At 37.0% G+C, this 16,201-nt stretch overlaps 1 protein-coding gene across 4 annotated transcripts in view; it reads left to right on the top strand.

The window, feature by feature from the left end:
* si:ch211-191a24.3 (tensin-3) overlaps positions 1-16,201 on the top strand; it is an 85,430-nt gene that overhangs the window by 23,240 nt on the left and 45,989 nt on the right. For all 4 annotated transcript variants that reach the window (XM_036581615.1, XM_036581616.1, XM_036581614.1 and 1 more), the window contains exons 13-16: positions 2,765-3,637; positions 10,977-11,086; positions 12,098-12,230; positions 13,373-13,453. In XM_036581615.1, coding sequence (XP_036437508.1) covers positions 2,765-3,637; positions 10,977-11,086; positions 12,098-12,230; positions 13,373-13,453 — 1,197 coding nt within the window. The remainder of the gene's footprint in view (positions 1-2,764; positions 3,638-10,976; positions 11,087-12,097; positions 12,231-13,372; positions 13,454-16,201) is intronic.

The raw sequence follows: 16,201 nt of genomic DNA, 5'->3' as shown, positions 1-16,201 counted from the left end.
TTTGAAAAGCAATGATATTCATGGACAGCTTATGGCAGTGTTTGCAAGGTGATGTAGATTATTTAGTGAAGTAAATGACATTGTATTGACATGAGGGGCCTTAAACTAAAGTGTTATGAAGTGTCATTCCTAAGTAATAGAACTTATAAGGGCAAGGCTGAACTAAGATCAACCTAGATCAGTTTTCATACACATTTTAGCATCATTTTAGTTTGAGAGCATCTTTTATAGGACTGATATAAGGCACTCATAATGACATCCATTCATAAAACATTTATTATCTTGTGATTACTGACATAGATTTTTCTGTAATGAAAAATGTATTGCTATTTAAATGTATTATTCAATGGTTATGCATATGTTATGAAGTCCTTAGGAAGGCAGCCTTCAAATAAAATGATACCCAAAATTTAACCTTCATAAACCAACTGTCAATTTATACATAAATTCCATCACCTGTTTGCTGTTGCTGGTAGAATACCCATCAAAAGAAGCATAAAACCTTCAGCAGAGGTTTTATAGACAGCAAACCTGATTCAATTCAGACTGATAAAGACTTTCTTTGGTGGTCTTTTTTAGTAATCTTTAAAGTAGCATTTCTTAGAAGTCCCTCACAGAGTTGAATGCACTGGCTGTGTGGTGTGGCCCAACATATGGAACAGATTGATTAACTGCTGAGTTTGGAATGCTGTTTGAGCGAGGGTAGTATAGGTAGTCCCTCGCTGGAGAGTTAGGAGCTTAGCTGGTGGGGCTGTTTTTTAAGTCTAGACATGTGAGATAGAGAAACGTGGATGTGAGTTTGTGATAAAAAGCTGAACCGGGTGCCTGTGTGTGTGTTTTTGTGTGGCCTGCATGCATGACACTGCTGGTGGTTTCATGCCGCGATATCCAGTTTGAGCAGTGCAGTTAGTGTATGTGTGGTTGTGTGTGTGTGTGAGAGAGAGAGAGAGAGAGAGAGAGAGAGAGCGAGATGACACGTTATCAGGGCTGATCAGTGTTCAGCTGCTGCTGCATGACTGATGTGCTGGTTAAGCAAGGCCATGTGATGGTCACACCGCGGCAAATCTGGACAAAGCCTGTCTGGGGTGTGTGTGTCATGAGTAACATTTTAGCAACCCTTTGTTGGTATGTTGACATTGCGCGTCTAGACGTTGACACACCGTACAGTAAGAGTGGAAGTGTACATCAGCAAGTATGGACGCTTCGCTTCAGGTGTGAGTTGGTTTTCAGCACACCTATGTCACCATGGTTACTTAGAGTAAACATCAGTACCTAGAGCAAGTCTGTGACATCACAATAACTCAACGTTAATTACGGTTGTTTAGGAAATGATTCAGTAAATGAAATGACTAATTTGACCTTAACTAAGTTTTGTTGTTTTGGTAGTGATCCGGTATTTCTCCTTTAAATATTACTCAGCTTTAAAATGCTATTTCCAGTGAAAGCACTTCACTTAAGTTGAGCATCATGTTACACAGTGAGAGAGTGCTACATCAGGATAGATTTATTACAGGACTGAATCAGATTCATTCATTATTTCCTTCCAATATCCCATTCAGCATTTTGTACTGATTGACCTGATACTAGTACATGTAACAGATCAGTGATGTCTCTGGAGGAACTATTTACACCAAGAATCTCAGCTTCACTAGCGAAAATTTCCCTTTGTTTTTAAGTATCATTTAGTTTACCTAATGTTTTAAGATTAGCAATGCTGCACAACTCTGGTACTGGAGGGCCTGTGTCCAGCACAGCTTTGAGATTTCCCTACTCCAACACACCCACTATTAACAAATGAGTGTAATCAGATGTGTTTGAGCAGGTAAATCACCGAACTGTGGTGATTTGGACAACAAGGCGGAGGACACCAGCCCTCCAGGATCGGAGTTGTGCACCCTGCTTAAAAGGGAGATCTGGGGAAAACATGTCTCGTATTGTTTGTCCAAGTATGCTTTTTTAACTACATAAGGACATCTTAGTCAATGTTTATTAGCAATCCTTCTGTCACCATGACAACTACTACTACTACTACTACTACTAATCATAATAATAATAATAATAATAATAATTATCATTATTATTAGTAGTAGTAGTAGCAGTTGTAGTAGTGGTAGTAGTTGTTCTCTTAAAACAGATGTGTTGAAAACATGTAGTGGTAGTAGTATAAATACATTAAATGTTCAGTAGATCTTCAATTAAATCAAGTAAATCTACATTTAACAGTACAGATGTTCCATTATATTACATCATATTTGCATAATCATTGCTTTTTGGCTCTTTTCTTACTTTGGCAATTTTGTATCTATTGTCTATCTTTAATTTAATTTTCACATTTTTGTGTCGTTCTTTATTTTTTATGTCCTATTTTTCCCTTTTTAATTTATTTCAGGATCTTATGTACTTGTCTGGTCTATTTAATATGTTAGCATGTCATACATGCTAACATATTAAGACAAATTCTTATTCTATAAATGATTTAGATGCTCTTTAAATAAAGTGATAATTTTAAATAAATTATTTAGATGTTCTTTAACTGAAGTAATAATTTTAATGCATATTTCCTGAACAAACATGTCTACATTCACCAAGACAAATTCCACATATGTGTAACATAAGTGATGAAATAAAACTGATTCTGTTAATCGACTTCTGTCAACTGTAACATTCCAAAATCATCTCAGTTGGATCACCACCATCAGATACACTTTACCCTTCAATAGTAGCTAGCCAATTATTCTAATTCTCTCCATTTTCCATCCCCCAGCTCAGCCAAGTGAGCGCGCCCCCTCTGTGAGCAGTGACTCTGGACTATCCAGTAACTCACAGTGGACAGGAGGACCAGTTGCTGGACTCCAGAGTGGCCACAGCCCTGAGGAGCGCACCCAGCTCCAGAGAGCCATTACTGTAGACAACATGGAGGGTGAGCTACCCCATCTGGAGGTCATTACCACTGAGCTCATGGTTGCCAGGGACAGAGAGAAGAGAGCAGCAGGGGAAAGGTCACACCATTTAAACATTGCATTTCATGTCAATGGTGAAACCGCAACCACAGAACGGGAAACTGATATTCTAGATGATGAAAATGGCCCTTCTGCTAATGGCAGTGCTGCTACAGCGCCAGACTCTAAAGAAGCAGACCATGAGCTTCCTTCTTTATCATTGGCTGGATCAGTAGGTGTTGGTGATGGGGTCTGCCCAGCCTCAAATGAAGTGTACAGTCATGGAGTAAACTCTACACGGATTCACCCACACAGCTCAGTTCCCAGCGGCTTTCAGACACACATTTGGGTCAGGCAACAACAGCTAGTCACTGCTGATACCTACATGTACCCCTCCTCAGACAGATTGGAACAGAAAGTGGGGGTGGGGCTCAATGAAAGCAGGGGGAACAACTCCACAATACATAGCACTAGTGATGCTCTGGAGAAGGAATCAGAGGCAGAGAAGGATGATGAGTTTGCCTCCCTCGCCTTGGATATTGACCAGTCAATTGAGCAGCTCAACCAACTGATCCTAGACCTGGACCCTGAGTTTGAACCAGTGCCCACACGTGCCAGAGGTCACATAATTCGTTCAGCCTCTCTGCACACCAATGGAATTGCCCATTCAGCTGGACAAGCAAAATCCAACCAATCAGGTAAGATTTTTCAGGACCAGGTAATGCTGCATGATGGATTGTCAGTAGTAGTATCCATATTAGTGTCACGCTGTGATACTGATTTTTACTATAAGATGTTAGAATGATAGAAGTAGTAACTTCCTGCTTTGCCAAAGCAGTTTGTTTTTAGTGCTATTTAGTTCTATTTTTGCACTTCACACATGGTATCTAGGACCAAACATTTAACTGCAGCATATATGCTATTATTTTAAAATTCATAAAAACTGAACAAATACTAAGTTCTGTTTCTGAAACTGTGTTCTGTTTGGTTAGCATTCACAATACTGTGCAAGGTTTCATTTGGTGTAATTATAAGCAAAGGAAACAACAAAACAGTCCAATCAAAACAAGCTATGTCAGGTTTGTAAGACATTAGGCCCATGCTTGGTGACAGTTAAGAGAGTTAAACATCTCAAAGTTACCAGATGACAAGTACAGATATTGTTATTATTTCATTAAAAAAAGGGCAACCAATACGTTTTGGTTTTGGCCATTTACATCAGTTATTTTCCACATGGTTACCCAAATAAGAGGAAAGAGTAGCAATACTTTGCAAGCATTTCCTCATTAACTTAATTGCTAACTTTAACATTGATACTGCAATATACAGGTATAATGTTGTGATGTTTAATATCTTGCATTTTATCAAGACTGCCCAGCATTTGTTCTGGGCATGTTCAAGCAGATTTTAGCTACTGAAGGTGCAAGCAAATACAGAAACTGAAATAAAAAAATGTTATGACATTTAATATCTTGCATTTTATCAATACTGCTCAGCATTTGTTCCAGGCATGTTTAAGCACACTTTAGCAGCTGAAGGTGCCAGCAAATATGTAAACTGAAAAGTAAAACTACTTTTGAAGTGTTAGAATGGTGTTGAACATTGCTGTTTAAAGACAAATGGCTTGTTCCTGCATTTTCTCTCAGCTACATGGCCTCACAAATGCACACTAATGTTTTTTGCACATTTGTTTGAAGCATTGACAAGCTATGCATCTTTCAGTGCAGGTCTCTCAAGGCACATTAGTCCTCAGTCTTTTATATGCATGTGCATGTAGGAGCAATTCCTGCCTCAAAGCTGCTTTTGAGTTAGTTCTTTCCCAACAACACAGAGAGTGAAAAGACATGAACGTCAAAACAGTTATTTTGCACCAATATTTAAACAGTTAGTGTACAGTACCTTGCACGACCTTGTAGACTATTATTAAACGCTCAAGCTGAATACTTCGGCATACAAAGTACAAGGGCTAATGTGCTGGTGACAGAGTTTACATACACAGTTATTTATTTATTTATTTATTTATTGTTTGTAGATGATAAACTCTGTACATAAGATAATTGTATTACTTATTTCACTAACAATACAGTTAGCAGTGTAATTCTAATCTTAAATTAAGATTTTGGACAACAGCAGTAACAGAAAATCACAACAACATCTCAATATAATATCGACAACTAAATATAATATCATATTTTTCATGATTTAGTATGTCCACCCTTTACCTTTATTACAGCACCACATTCTTTTCAGGAGACTTTCTTTCCATTTTTTAAAGAAATCTGCATATTTTTCCACACCTTTAAAGTTCAGTCTTATAAGTCGGTTGGATTTTCTGCTCACGATCCAAATAAACCTAAACACATTCAGTGATGTTGAGGTCTAGACTCTGGGGTGGTCAGTCAATTGTTCTGAGGACACCAGCAGCTTCTCTATTGATTTGCAGATTTGCTTTTTTTGGTCTGTTTTCTCAGTAATGGCTTCTTGACAGCTACGCATCCTTTCAGACCCATAGCACTGAGTTGTCTTCTCACAGTGGAATGATCGACAAAAAAAAGTCTTGTGGATTTTTTCAGATCTGAAGCAATAGTGGAGCTTGATTTTCTCTCTTAAAGGTGAAAGCTTTAAGTGCTGTTTATCTGGTGGTAACAGTTTTGGTGGTCTATCAGATCTTGCACAGTTGTTGGAAGTCCCATTTTCTCTGTATCTTTCAAAAATATTTTGAGCTCCAGCTTTGGAAACTCATTCATTTTTCATTTGACCTTCCCCTTCCTTGTGCAAGTGGATTATTTTATATCTAATATCCTCAGAAATATGTCCTAAAATATGAACAACCTTTGCACAGTACTTTATGAATGAAACTGACTTCAGAAATGTACTGCTCTTGACTGTAACGCTAAACTGTTTATTGTACTAATTTTATGCCGAGTGGAGCTTCTGGACATTTTTAGGCCTTCATTGAGTTTTACTGGAAACTGCTGGACTTCTTTGGGACAGTGGAAACAGTGAATGTAGTCCTGTTGACCAAATACTTGGAACTTCAAAAACCCCACTAGACATTTGAATGTGCTCGAAATAGGGAGCCTCACTCTGTGCTTTTTTAACTCGTGCGGAAAGCTTATGTTGGCTGGGACGGACTTAAGTTATGGCTGCACACACGCACATATATAATGGGCCTCTATGTGGTGCCTTGAGCAGGTAGAGCTAAGCAAAATAAACTCCCTCACATTTGTGTGTGCTGCAAGCGACTCTGAGTAAGCAGAAGTGTGTGCACGCGTGTGTATGCATGTGCTTAATTGTGTAAGTGTGCGTGTGTGTGTGTGTGTGTGTGCACTCACATGCATGCATATTTGGGTGTGTAAACATCCAGATCCAGAGTGTTTTGTGAAGTCTATGTATGACATTCTTTTTGTTTAAACTTGACATAGTACCATTGTTTACCGTGTCGAAATAACATGTTCGTCTCAATTACCTGTGCTACATATACTGGAAGGAATACGCACTTTCCATATGACTGAAATTCATCACATTCTCAGCATCCCCATGAGCTTGAAGCTGCTAACACCTTAGAAATTCAGTGGAAATGTTCCTGGAGCTTCATTCCTGGATTCACAAGATTCCTTTGTGTATTCATTGTGTAGTGTGGTGACCCTTGTTGAGGTCAAAAAACCTAAATCATTACAAATCATGGGTTGCATGACTATTAATTCTTACTAGGAAACTAATCATCATTGCATTATTAAAAAAACAAAAAAACAGATGTCACTGAAAAGTATTTTGTTAGTAGCTTGCTAGAGGCTTGGGCAGCAGAGGCTGTGGTTTTAAGTGTGAGAAGTTTCAGCCTCATGCACTCTGCCCATAGAGGTACAACGACTGTCTGAAGTAAGCTGCATGCTAAAATCACCACAGCTTTCAGAACCTCACCTACCACAGAGAATGTAATCTGGCTCTGCCTGTTCATGCTGCCATGAACTTGCGATAAACATGAAATGATTGTTTATCAAGCTCAGTGCTAGTAGGAAGCAGGTGCATATTTGTAAATAAGCCTTTCAGAGCTATATAGCTATATAGATATAGCAGCAGAACCAGAAAACATTTATGCTATCCTGTATTCTTGAATTTTGTTTGAAACAGTAGGTACCAATTTTGCTAACTCCTACTCCACTTTACCTTTTGCCAGTCACATTGCACTAAACATTCTATGACTGGCCAATTTGCACATCAGTCAAACAGCTCTTTCCTATCATAAACACAGTTCTTGAAACCTACCCAGTGTGTTGCATTGTAAACGTCGCAAAGCCATATGGCCTGTTTAGGTAAGGTTGCAGCTCTTTTTCTTCAGCACAAAGATTTTTAATCATTAGTTTCATAGGAATATAATGCCTTAACTAATTGTTGGTCTTACAGCAGTGCAAAGTTTTGGCCTGCATGCTTGTGCTGCTCATATTCATAGTTGAAATCATGCAGTCAGCTGATGCAGGTGGTGTATTTTACAAGATTACAAGAATTTAAACTGTAATGGGTTACATTACTTCAATCAATAAAATATAATTTCAGCATTAGAGCTGCTGTTGTAGTCATAGATATAAATTAGAGACTAGTTGATGACATAATTAGCAAAGTAAAGCCACTTTGCCACCATATTGGTCTTTTCTCTCTGCGCTGCAAAATGAATGCATGTCTGTGGACATAAGGTAAACATGCACGAAAAATGTAGATAAAACACAAATGCTTATTAGGCCTACATTATTGAAATAATGTAAAAGTGATGCGTTAAATTTACTCTGCAAATACATGAATAATTTCTACATTACATCAACACAATTATTGCCAGTTGTAACTAAAACTGAAAGACAAAATTGTGCTGATGTGCTGACAAACTGTGTTTTTCATGTGGTAATGATGCATTTGAACTGAGTAAATTCATCCCTTTTTTCAGTGGACAACATTAGGTTAGGAGTTATTCATTTAAGCTGCACTTGCTACAGGTTACTCATGAGCCTGATGAGAAAGAAGATAATCAGACAGCAAAGTAACCTAGCATTAGCCCAAACCTGGCTTTAGCTGTAATTAGCTAATGACTCAACTGTAATTAGATACAATGGCAAAATCATTTTTGAGGATACTTTGTTAATGCAGCTCACAGAGCAGCACTGCTGAAATGAGATGAAGCACTATGGAAAGCAAGCATGTATGAGAAAAGCGATTAATTGTAGTCATAATTCAGAATTCTATGAAGAATAACAACGTTCAGAACCCATTAATAACCCATTTTAAATAGTTTTCACTTTGGAACAGCTAAATATGATTTTGTTCTTGTTTTCTGTTACGTTCTGTGAGAAGTATTGTTTCGTTCCCCTTCACAATTTCTAATCTTTGCTAAACATTTGCAAAAGTCTTGACATCTACCAAAACAAAAATGCCATATTCATGAAAAAGCGTGTTAAGAGGCTTATTTAGGCGCCGTGTTTTTCTAAAGTAGGAAGCCTGTTAGCTGCTTTATCAGTTTTTTTTTATTTTTCATTGTCATATTTGAATGACATAAAGCACCTATTTTTAGGAGGTATCCGGTCCAACTATAGTCCATATTTTGAGAGACAGCTGTAACTACAAACATGGTGCAGTTTTGCTGAGTAATAGTTTAACTTTGAAGAAAAGTACAGTAAGTGATTCACTGGAACAAAGCCACGTTCTCCAAAACTTCCTATCAGTTTAACTTCAGTTAAATGTTAATTGTGCCTGCAGCACAATTTTAAGGCTTAAAAACACACAGGTTATATCTGCACATATTAGTTGAATCAAAAGTTTGAAGACCCCAGGGTAGGTACTAGTTTTGTTGTTTTTCTAAGTGAATGTAAGTTAACACATCCTGTACAGAGAACAAACTTAACTTGCATTTTCTTCAAATTTTAGTGCACAATTTTTATTTATTTACTGAATTTAACATAGTGGGTAAAAAGTTGCATGCTTATATTTTTTTTTACACAATGTTAAATTCAGCATATAAACAGCAAATAATCATGCATTAAAATGTGCAGAAGTGTGTTCTCTGTAGAGGATGTGTTAACTTATTTTCACTTATAACACCTACAAAATTTGACCAGTGACGTTCATACATTTGCATAAAGTCACACATTTAGTATCAGTGCAATGATCTTAGTTGTTATAATGGAGGGGTTCTTTTTAAAGGATGTCTGGGATTTTCCCTTCTTCAGTGACTGATTCTCACACTCACATATAGATGACTGAGAGAAAAAGACTCCTGACTGAAATACGCAGCATATCATTACTGTAACATGTCCTCTGGCACACATCCTGTTATGTGTATGTGCGTTTGAAGGCGTATTGTGTAAGAGCTCAGGAATGCATTTGAAGTAAAAGATACCTTGCAGACTTACTTTTCTTCACCTCTTTGTGTCACTGTCAGTGGAGTGTTATGGTGGTATGAACTTCTAAAACGCTGAATGCATCACATCATGTTCATGACTTTAGAGGATCTGGACCATAAAAATCAATGTTTATCTGTAATGCACCTGTATTATATCACAAGATCTTAGTTACCGTCCATTGTTACTGTACAGACAGAGGCTATCAGACTCTGATGTGTTTAGAATAAAGCAATAATCAACAAGTTGCCATGGTTTATCACAGTTAAGGGATGCCACGACGCAAAGTGTAAAACACTGTAATGCTCAGCCTTGAGTGGTTTATTACTTAAAACACGCTCTGTGAGAAATCACAGCATATGTTCCATATATAATTTCATTTGTTCCTAATAACAACTGCAATGAACCCCTGACAATGTTGTAAAATGTTGTAGGCTATGGTTGCCAATCAACACAAGAATCTGTTTTATGGTCCTGGCTTAATATCTTAATTTTTCTAATTACTCTCCTTATCGTTAAATTTCTCATTTGTCCCCTTTTCCTCAATGGTATTATCTCCTCATATCACTCATTCACTGTTACTCCACTGTGTGTTTTGTATTATATGGCGGGTTATTAATAACTAAATAATAGCTATTTTGCTTGGCTGTAGTCTACTATTACTTTTGCTTGCCGTAGCCTACTATTATTACCATGGTCTACTATTACTACTATTCTAAGTATAGTGCTTGGTGGAAGAATTGTTTATTATCATTTATTTTATTATTTTATTTATTTATTATTAATTTTATTGAACATTGGCATACTTTTTAATAATGTTTTTTTCACCAATATGTCACTTGAGACCATGCATTACAGTGATTTTACAATTAACCTATGTGTCAAATGCTATATACTGCTAGTTATCTTTGTGACATTGTAAAACTAGACACAGTGTGCCAGAGTTAGATTTGAGGTCAGTCTACTGACATGATGATGCTGTTTTAGAATGTAGAACCTGTTCTGTACATTTCTGGACGAGACATATTTCTGTGAGCATCTGTCCCAAAAGATGTTACTTTAGTACTAAGTTGCTCAATCTATGTAAACCAGTGTTTTCCAGTCCTGATCCTGGGACTCCTGCTGCACATTTTAGGGTTTTCCCTGCTCCAACACATCTGATTCAGCTTATCCGCCAATTAAGCTATATGTGCAGTGCAGGAGTGCTCCTGGATAAAGACTGTGGATGACTGTTGAACACCAGTAAAACAGCTCTGTCCTGAAAAGAATATCAGAGCTCAGTGGAAAAATGATGACCATGCTAGAAATTTTTCCCAATGAAACAAAGATTGTATTACTCATGCTATCATACTGCTATGAGAAAAATGTCCAAGTCAAGTTAAAAAGCTTAAAAATCAGTTCTCAGATCATGATGGTCTTTGGGATTTTACTATAAAGAGGCAGTTTGTTACTGGAACTTACAATCAGTGTAGACTCTGGAATTCATGACATGGGTAATGGGTATTAAAATTCTCTCTTTCTCTCTCTCTCTCTCTCTCTCTCTCTCTCTCTCTCTCTCTCTCTCTCTCTCTCTCTCTCTCTGTCTCTTTCTCTCTCTCTCTCTCTCTCTCTCTCTCTCTCTCTCTCTCTCTCTCTCTCTCTCTCTGTCTCTCAGGCATAGACAGTAGGCAGATTAGTGATGTCACTAACCAGTCTGCATACAGGAGTCCTGCTGGTGATCTGTTACAGGCATTACCCAAGCCTGCTTTCTCCAAACCGTCCCAGGTGCAGTACACACACACACACACACACACACACACACACACACCATGCTGTGTGATTCTGATTCTTTGACAAACCATCTGAATAATTTCACATCCATGTGTTTTATATTTTTTACATTACATTATCTTTAGTGTTAGTTTTATGGTTAGAACATTGTTATTACATATAGGTAACTATATATATATATATATATATATATATATATATATATATATATATATATATATATATATATATATATATAATTCATTTCTTTGTCCAAAGAAAAACAATTATCTCCAAAATAGTAACTTTACAGGAGAAGGCAAAACATTCTTAACTTTTACTGTCAATTCATGTGAAGTCATTTTATTCCAAGTGATTTTGGAGCATTTCTATTCGTCTATTTATCATAATTTTTCACATAGTGTAAAGGACAGCTGCCATGTTCAAATTATGTAGAACAATATAAATCGGCATGGAGATACATGTTTTTCCTTGGACAGCAACAAAATGTGTGCTCCCTCATTCTGACTAGGGATGTGCTTTCTAACTAATTTTGCAAAAACCATCACCAAATACTTGACTTCAGCTAAAATTAATGCAGAACTGTAGGCTTTCCTTTTTAAAGCACTGGTGTTGCACAAAAGCTTAGAAGCAGGTAGAGCATTGTACTTAAAAAAACAATGCTGGATGCCTAGGTAGTGATACAGTGATTCAGTCTCATTGTGACTGAAAATGTCCTTGACAAACCTTAGACATAGCAAAGGCATAGCAAAGTTTAAGCAAAGTTGTAGTATAATACACTTAATTACTCGCAAATACGAATACATTTGTCACATTTTACAGTCCTGTTAAGACATAAAATTGGCATTGCACTGATTTATTGGTCTTTCTTTATCTTCCTGTGATGAAACATAACAAATAGCCGAACCGTCATCTCAGTATTTGAGTTCTGGCACCTTGAATGAATCCGTGCACATCCCTAATCCTGACAGTGTATAAAAACATGTGTGCATATTTGTTCATCAGTATGGGGGTCTTTATGGTGGTGACACTGTGGACTATGAAGAATTCACTCCACAGACTGACAGATCTTTATGGGTGGACCTTAATCAGCCTCCATCAACACCTGCATTTCCAGTGTCACCTCCTACGCCTTATGGTAAGTCTTACTGGCTTTGTCTCTTTGCATGAATTATTTGAACATGAGCGTTCTGAGAAGTTTTTCCTCTTATTTTTTACTCTGAAGAAATTTTCTTTGAAGGCATGTCTGTGTAGGTTTATTGAGTGTATCACTGAGTGTCTAGAAATTCTGAAGCTGCTGCAGTTGAAACGTTACTTTGCCACTATTAATTATATTCAATTTTAAGCTTTGTGTATGAAAACACTAGACACTTCAAGCCATCAATAATATGGTGTATGTTATGGTGATATATGAATTCTTTAAATTAGTTATTATATATGGATATATAGGTTATTTAAACCTTACAAAGGTTCTTCAAACATCTTATTTACAAACCTGTTTTTTTTAAAGAACCATGCATTGAAAGGCTCTTTAGGGAACTAAAAGTGGTTCTTCTATTTCATCGCTTAGATTTTTATTTCAATTGGCTCCTTTTTGTTTTTTGTGATTGTAAATGTGAAGGATGATGTTGGAATTTTTTGTGTACCTCAAATGCATAGGCAGAGCCTGAAAGCAAAAAATGAGAAATGGTAATTTAAATTGCTTTGTTAACAGTCTCTGTTTATGGTAAAATTGTTTGTAAACAACGAGGTCAAAAACTCCTCTATGTCTTTGAAAAATACACTTATATTATAATGATGTATGGCTTTAAAATCAATTTGTAAAGCTAATAGATGATACAAAAGTTTGTGTGCCTGTGTTCAAATTACATGTTTTATTGATTTTCTAAATGATAATAAGTTAACACGTCCTCTACAGGGAACACATTTCTGGACATTTTACTGTTAATTTGCTGAATTTAACATTTTATGGGGGAAAACATCAAATGTGCCATGTACAAAAGTTATGGCATATTTAATATGTTATGTTTTATTTTTTTCCACTATGTTAATTCAGCAAATAAATATAAACTGTAGAAAATGAAAAAAAGTGCCATCTTTAAGTTTGTTCCCTGTAGAGAATGTTTTAGCTTATTTTCACTCAGCGAATCATCAAAACAATGCGATTTGACTGGGGGTGTTTGAGCTTTTGCATACGACTGTTTGTCTTACAGTGTAAACAACACGTCTTAGGTTTTGTGTATATATGAATTAACAAGGGTTTGTTTTTTATTCTTTCAGTGAAGAGTATGTATGACTTTTCCCACATGAGCCACAGTCCTCAGCCCAGTGCACAGCACCTGCTCTCAAGGACACAGCAAGGTAAACTAAACTCACCTGTCAACCCCCACACTGAGAGCAAATAAAAGCATAAAAGTACTTAATCTACAGTTAAAAAGCTGTGGTACGTTTGATTAGCCTGTTTTAAATGTGCACACTATTTCCACATCAATAAATTATAGCAACACAATAATAGGCAAAAATAAGTCAACAGAATGACTAAATTATGATGATGTAATATAATTTGTTGAATGTGATGTAATTTGTTGTTAGTTCAGTGTATTACTTCTTTTGAGTGTATGGTCATAGAAACAAATTTTAACCAACTGAACTATATTAAGAAAACTTATTTGCCATGATGACATAAAGGTGTTTGGTATGTGGCTGGGTTCATAAAGACAGATGACACCTACGTAAGCCATTTATGACAACTGATATAGACCTTTTCTAAACACTTATTCCAAAAGGCTCCAATTGTTCTAAAGTTTGCATTTGCCAGCTTTGTCCAAGTTCAAGTTCAAGTGGCTTTATTGTCATTTCAGCTATATACAAGTACACAGTGAAACAAAACAACGTTGGTGCAACAGAGGGACACAAGTGCTACTCCAACACAGTGCAGATAATACAGTGCAATAAATACAAAAGCCTTACAATAAATACAAAACATGGCACAGATAGTACATGTTACTGAGAATATGCAGAGTTGTGCAAAGCAGGATGTAACCCACTATGACGTATTAGCAGATAGCCTAGCATTTATGAGCATAGCAGTCACTGAGGTGGCAGCCAGAACAGCAGCAACAGAATGCAGTATTTGGTTGATACAGTATTCTAACAGCCAATATTGTTAAAGAAATAAAATGTGCAAAAAAGAAATAAAATGTAGAAAAATGCCAGTAGACAGTACAGGATGACGTAACATCTATGTCAGGTGACACTGATATTTTTTTATTTATTTTTATTTTTTTTAACATTACGTTGTCATGACACTTTCTGGGGTCAAATGACAATGACATTCTAGCTCAGTGTACATCACAGTGACATTGCTGACAGTATGACGTAGCTTGCAAAGTCAGGCATGTACTGCGGCCCTTAGGTAAAATGAGTTTCAGTTTGCCATTTACAAGATCACATCATCGGTGTTATGTTGCTTATATACTAAAGCCCTATAACATCTGGATTAGACATTGAGGTGCTGTAATTTGAGTAATTATCTGCCATGTCTATAGTTTTTGCTAAGCCTTTTAAGTAATAATTCCTTAGTGAACTACCTTCTAGAATTCGTCAAACCCAGAGCTCCTTCAGTAATAAGAGTCCTGTTCGAATCGACCTCACAAGGCCTAATAATAGAACCTGGCACCTCTGGTTTTTGGTGAGACGTACTTAGCAGATGAGGCTAAGTAAAACAGATCTCTTGGCACCTATTCCTTTATCCTCCATTTCAAAACTGGACAACTGTAATTGAAAACATTTTTGGTGATGAGCTAATTAGAAGAAGAATGAAATGAAATATCCGAAGCTACCTCTCACCGTGCAGAGCGATTGATGATTTCTGACCTGTTGGGTGACATTTGTTAAGCCTAAGGCTACTCTATGTGGTGTTAACTGAAAGTTCGCCTTTGTTGTTTATTTATTTGGATCTGTTTAATTCTAATCTTAACCCTGAAGTGAACGTCTAGGCTATGACATTTCAATCCAGGCTGTGTGGGGCAGTTTGGGGAAATAACACAAATACTTTATCCCGTATGAATCGGCCATTTGAGTCCTTTACAAATTATGTTACTGGCTCTCCTCTAGTAAAACTAAAACAGCTTGAATAGTGTGTGTTACAAAGATAAAATATAAGTTATAATATGCTGTATCATTTCACCTAAAAGTGTCAGGACACAACCCAATGGCAGGAAAAAAAACAGTCAGCTGACAAAGGTGTTTTGTCAGCTTTAGCAGCCTTTGATGACGTCTATTGGAAAAAGCCTTTAAAAATGTTTATGTAGGTTTTCTGGTTATGTACATGTCATGTAGCCTAATGAACACTACCCTACAGTAAAGTGTAGGAATGGAATCTTTTTACATATTTTTTAAGGCAGATCTTTTCACAGAGCGAACTAACTCGTGTTTGTGGCTACTGCTGATGGTGAGATTTCCTTTGTGTGTGTGTGTCTCTCTGCTCTAAGTTGACCTGTAATATCATTCAAGGATATGGGCAGAGAGCCATGACATGACACAGTTTATGACTTTGTGTGTGCATGTGTACGTGCACATCTCCATGTGTCTGTGTGTGTGTGGTGTGTGTGTGTGTGAGAGAGAGAGAGAGGGAGAGATAACAAATAAGCTTTGTCCATGCATTTCAGGGAGGCATTCATTTGCCTCAGTTGCATTTCACACCAAAATCATTTCCCTCACCTCCATAAGTCTGTAAAGCCTGTAGCTGCTGTGTTAAAAAACTCTGAGCTACTAAAAATAGCTTCGTGTGTTTCAGGAAGTGGCCCTTTGGGCCAGGAAACAGGCTTCCTGTGGCCTCGGCCATTCAGGAGTTTAGGATGTCCAGATCTCTCTGAGGTCTGCCTGCTGAAATATGTACAACTATATGACGATGGACAGATGTTTTCATGTAAACCTTTGCCGACCTTTGAAAAGAATGCAAAACTCTAGCATGAAATATCATAAGACCAGGAAGAAATTAATAATAGCTAAGCAAATCTGAGAGCCAGCAAGTTGTAAGGCAGTGCTGATGCATCAACGGAGATGTTGTCTTTCTGTTTACTTATTTAAGCAAGAACTGTGTCAATG

This window comes from Colossoma macropomum, unplaced genomic scaffold (genome assembly GCF_904425465.1).
Source record: "Colossoma macropomum unplaced genomic scaffold, Colossoma_macropomum, whole genome shotgun sequence".
NCBI lineage: Eukaryota > Metazoa > Chordata > Actinopteri > Characiformes > Serrasalmidae > Colossoma > Colossoma macropomum.
The sequence above is the reverse complement of the archived record's forward strand: the minus strand, read 5'-3'. Positions and strand labels throughout refer to the sequence as shown.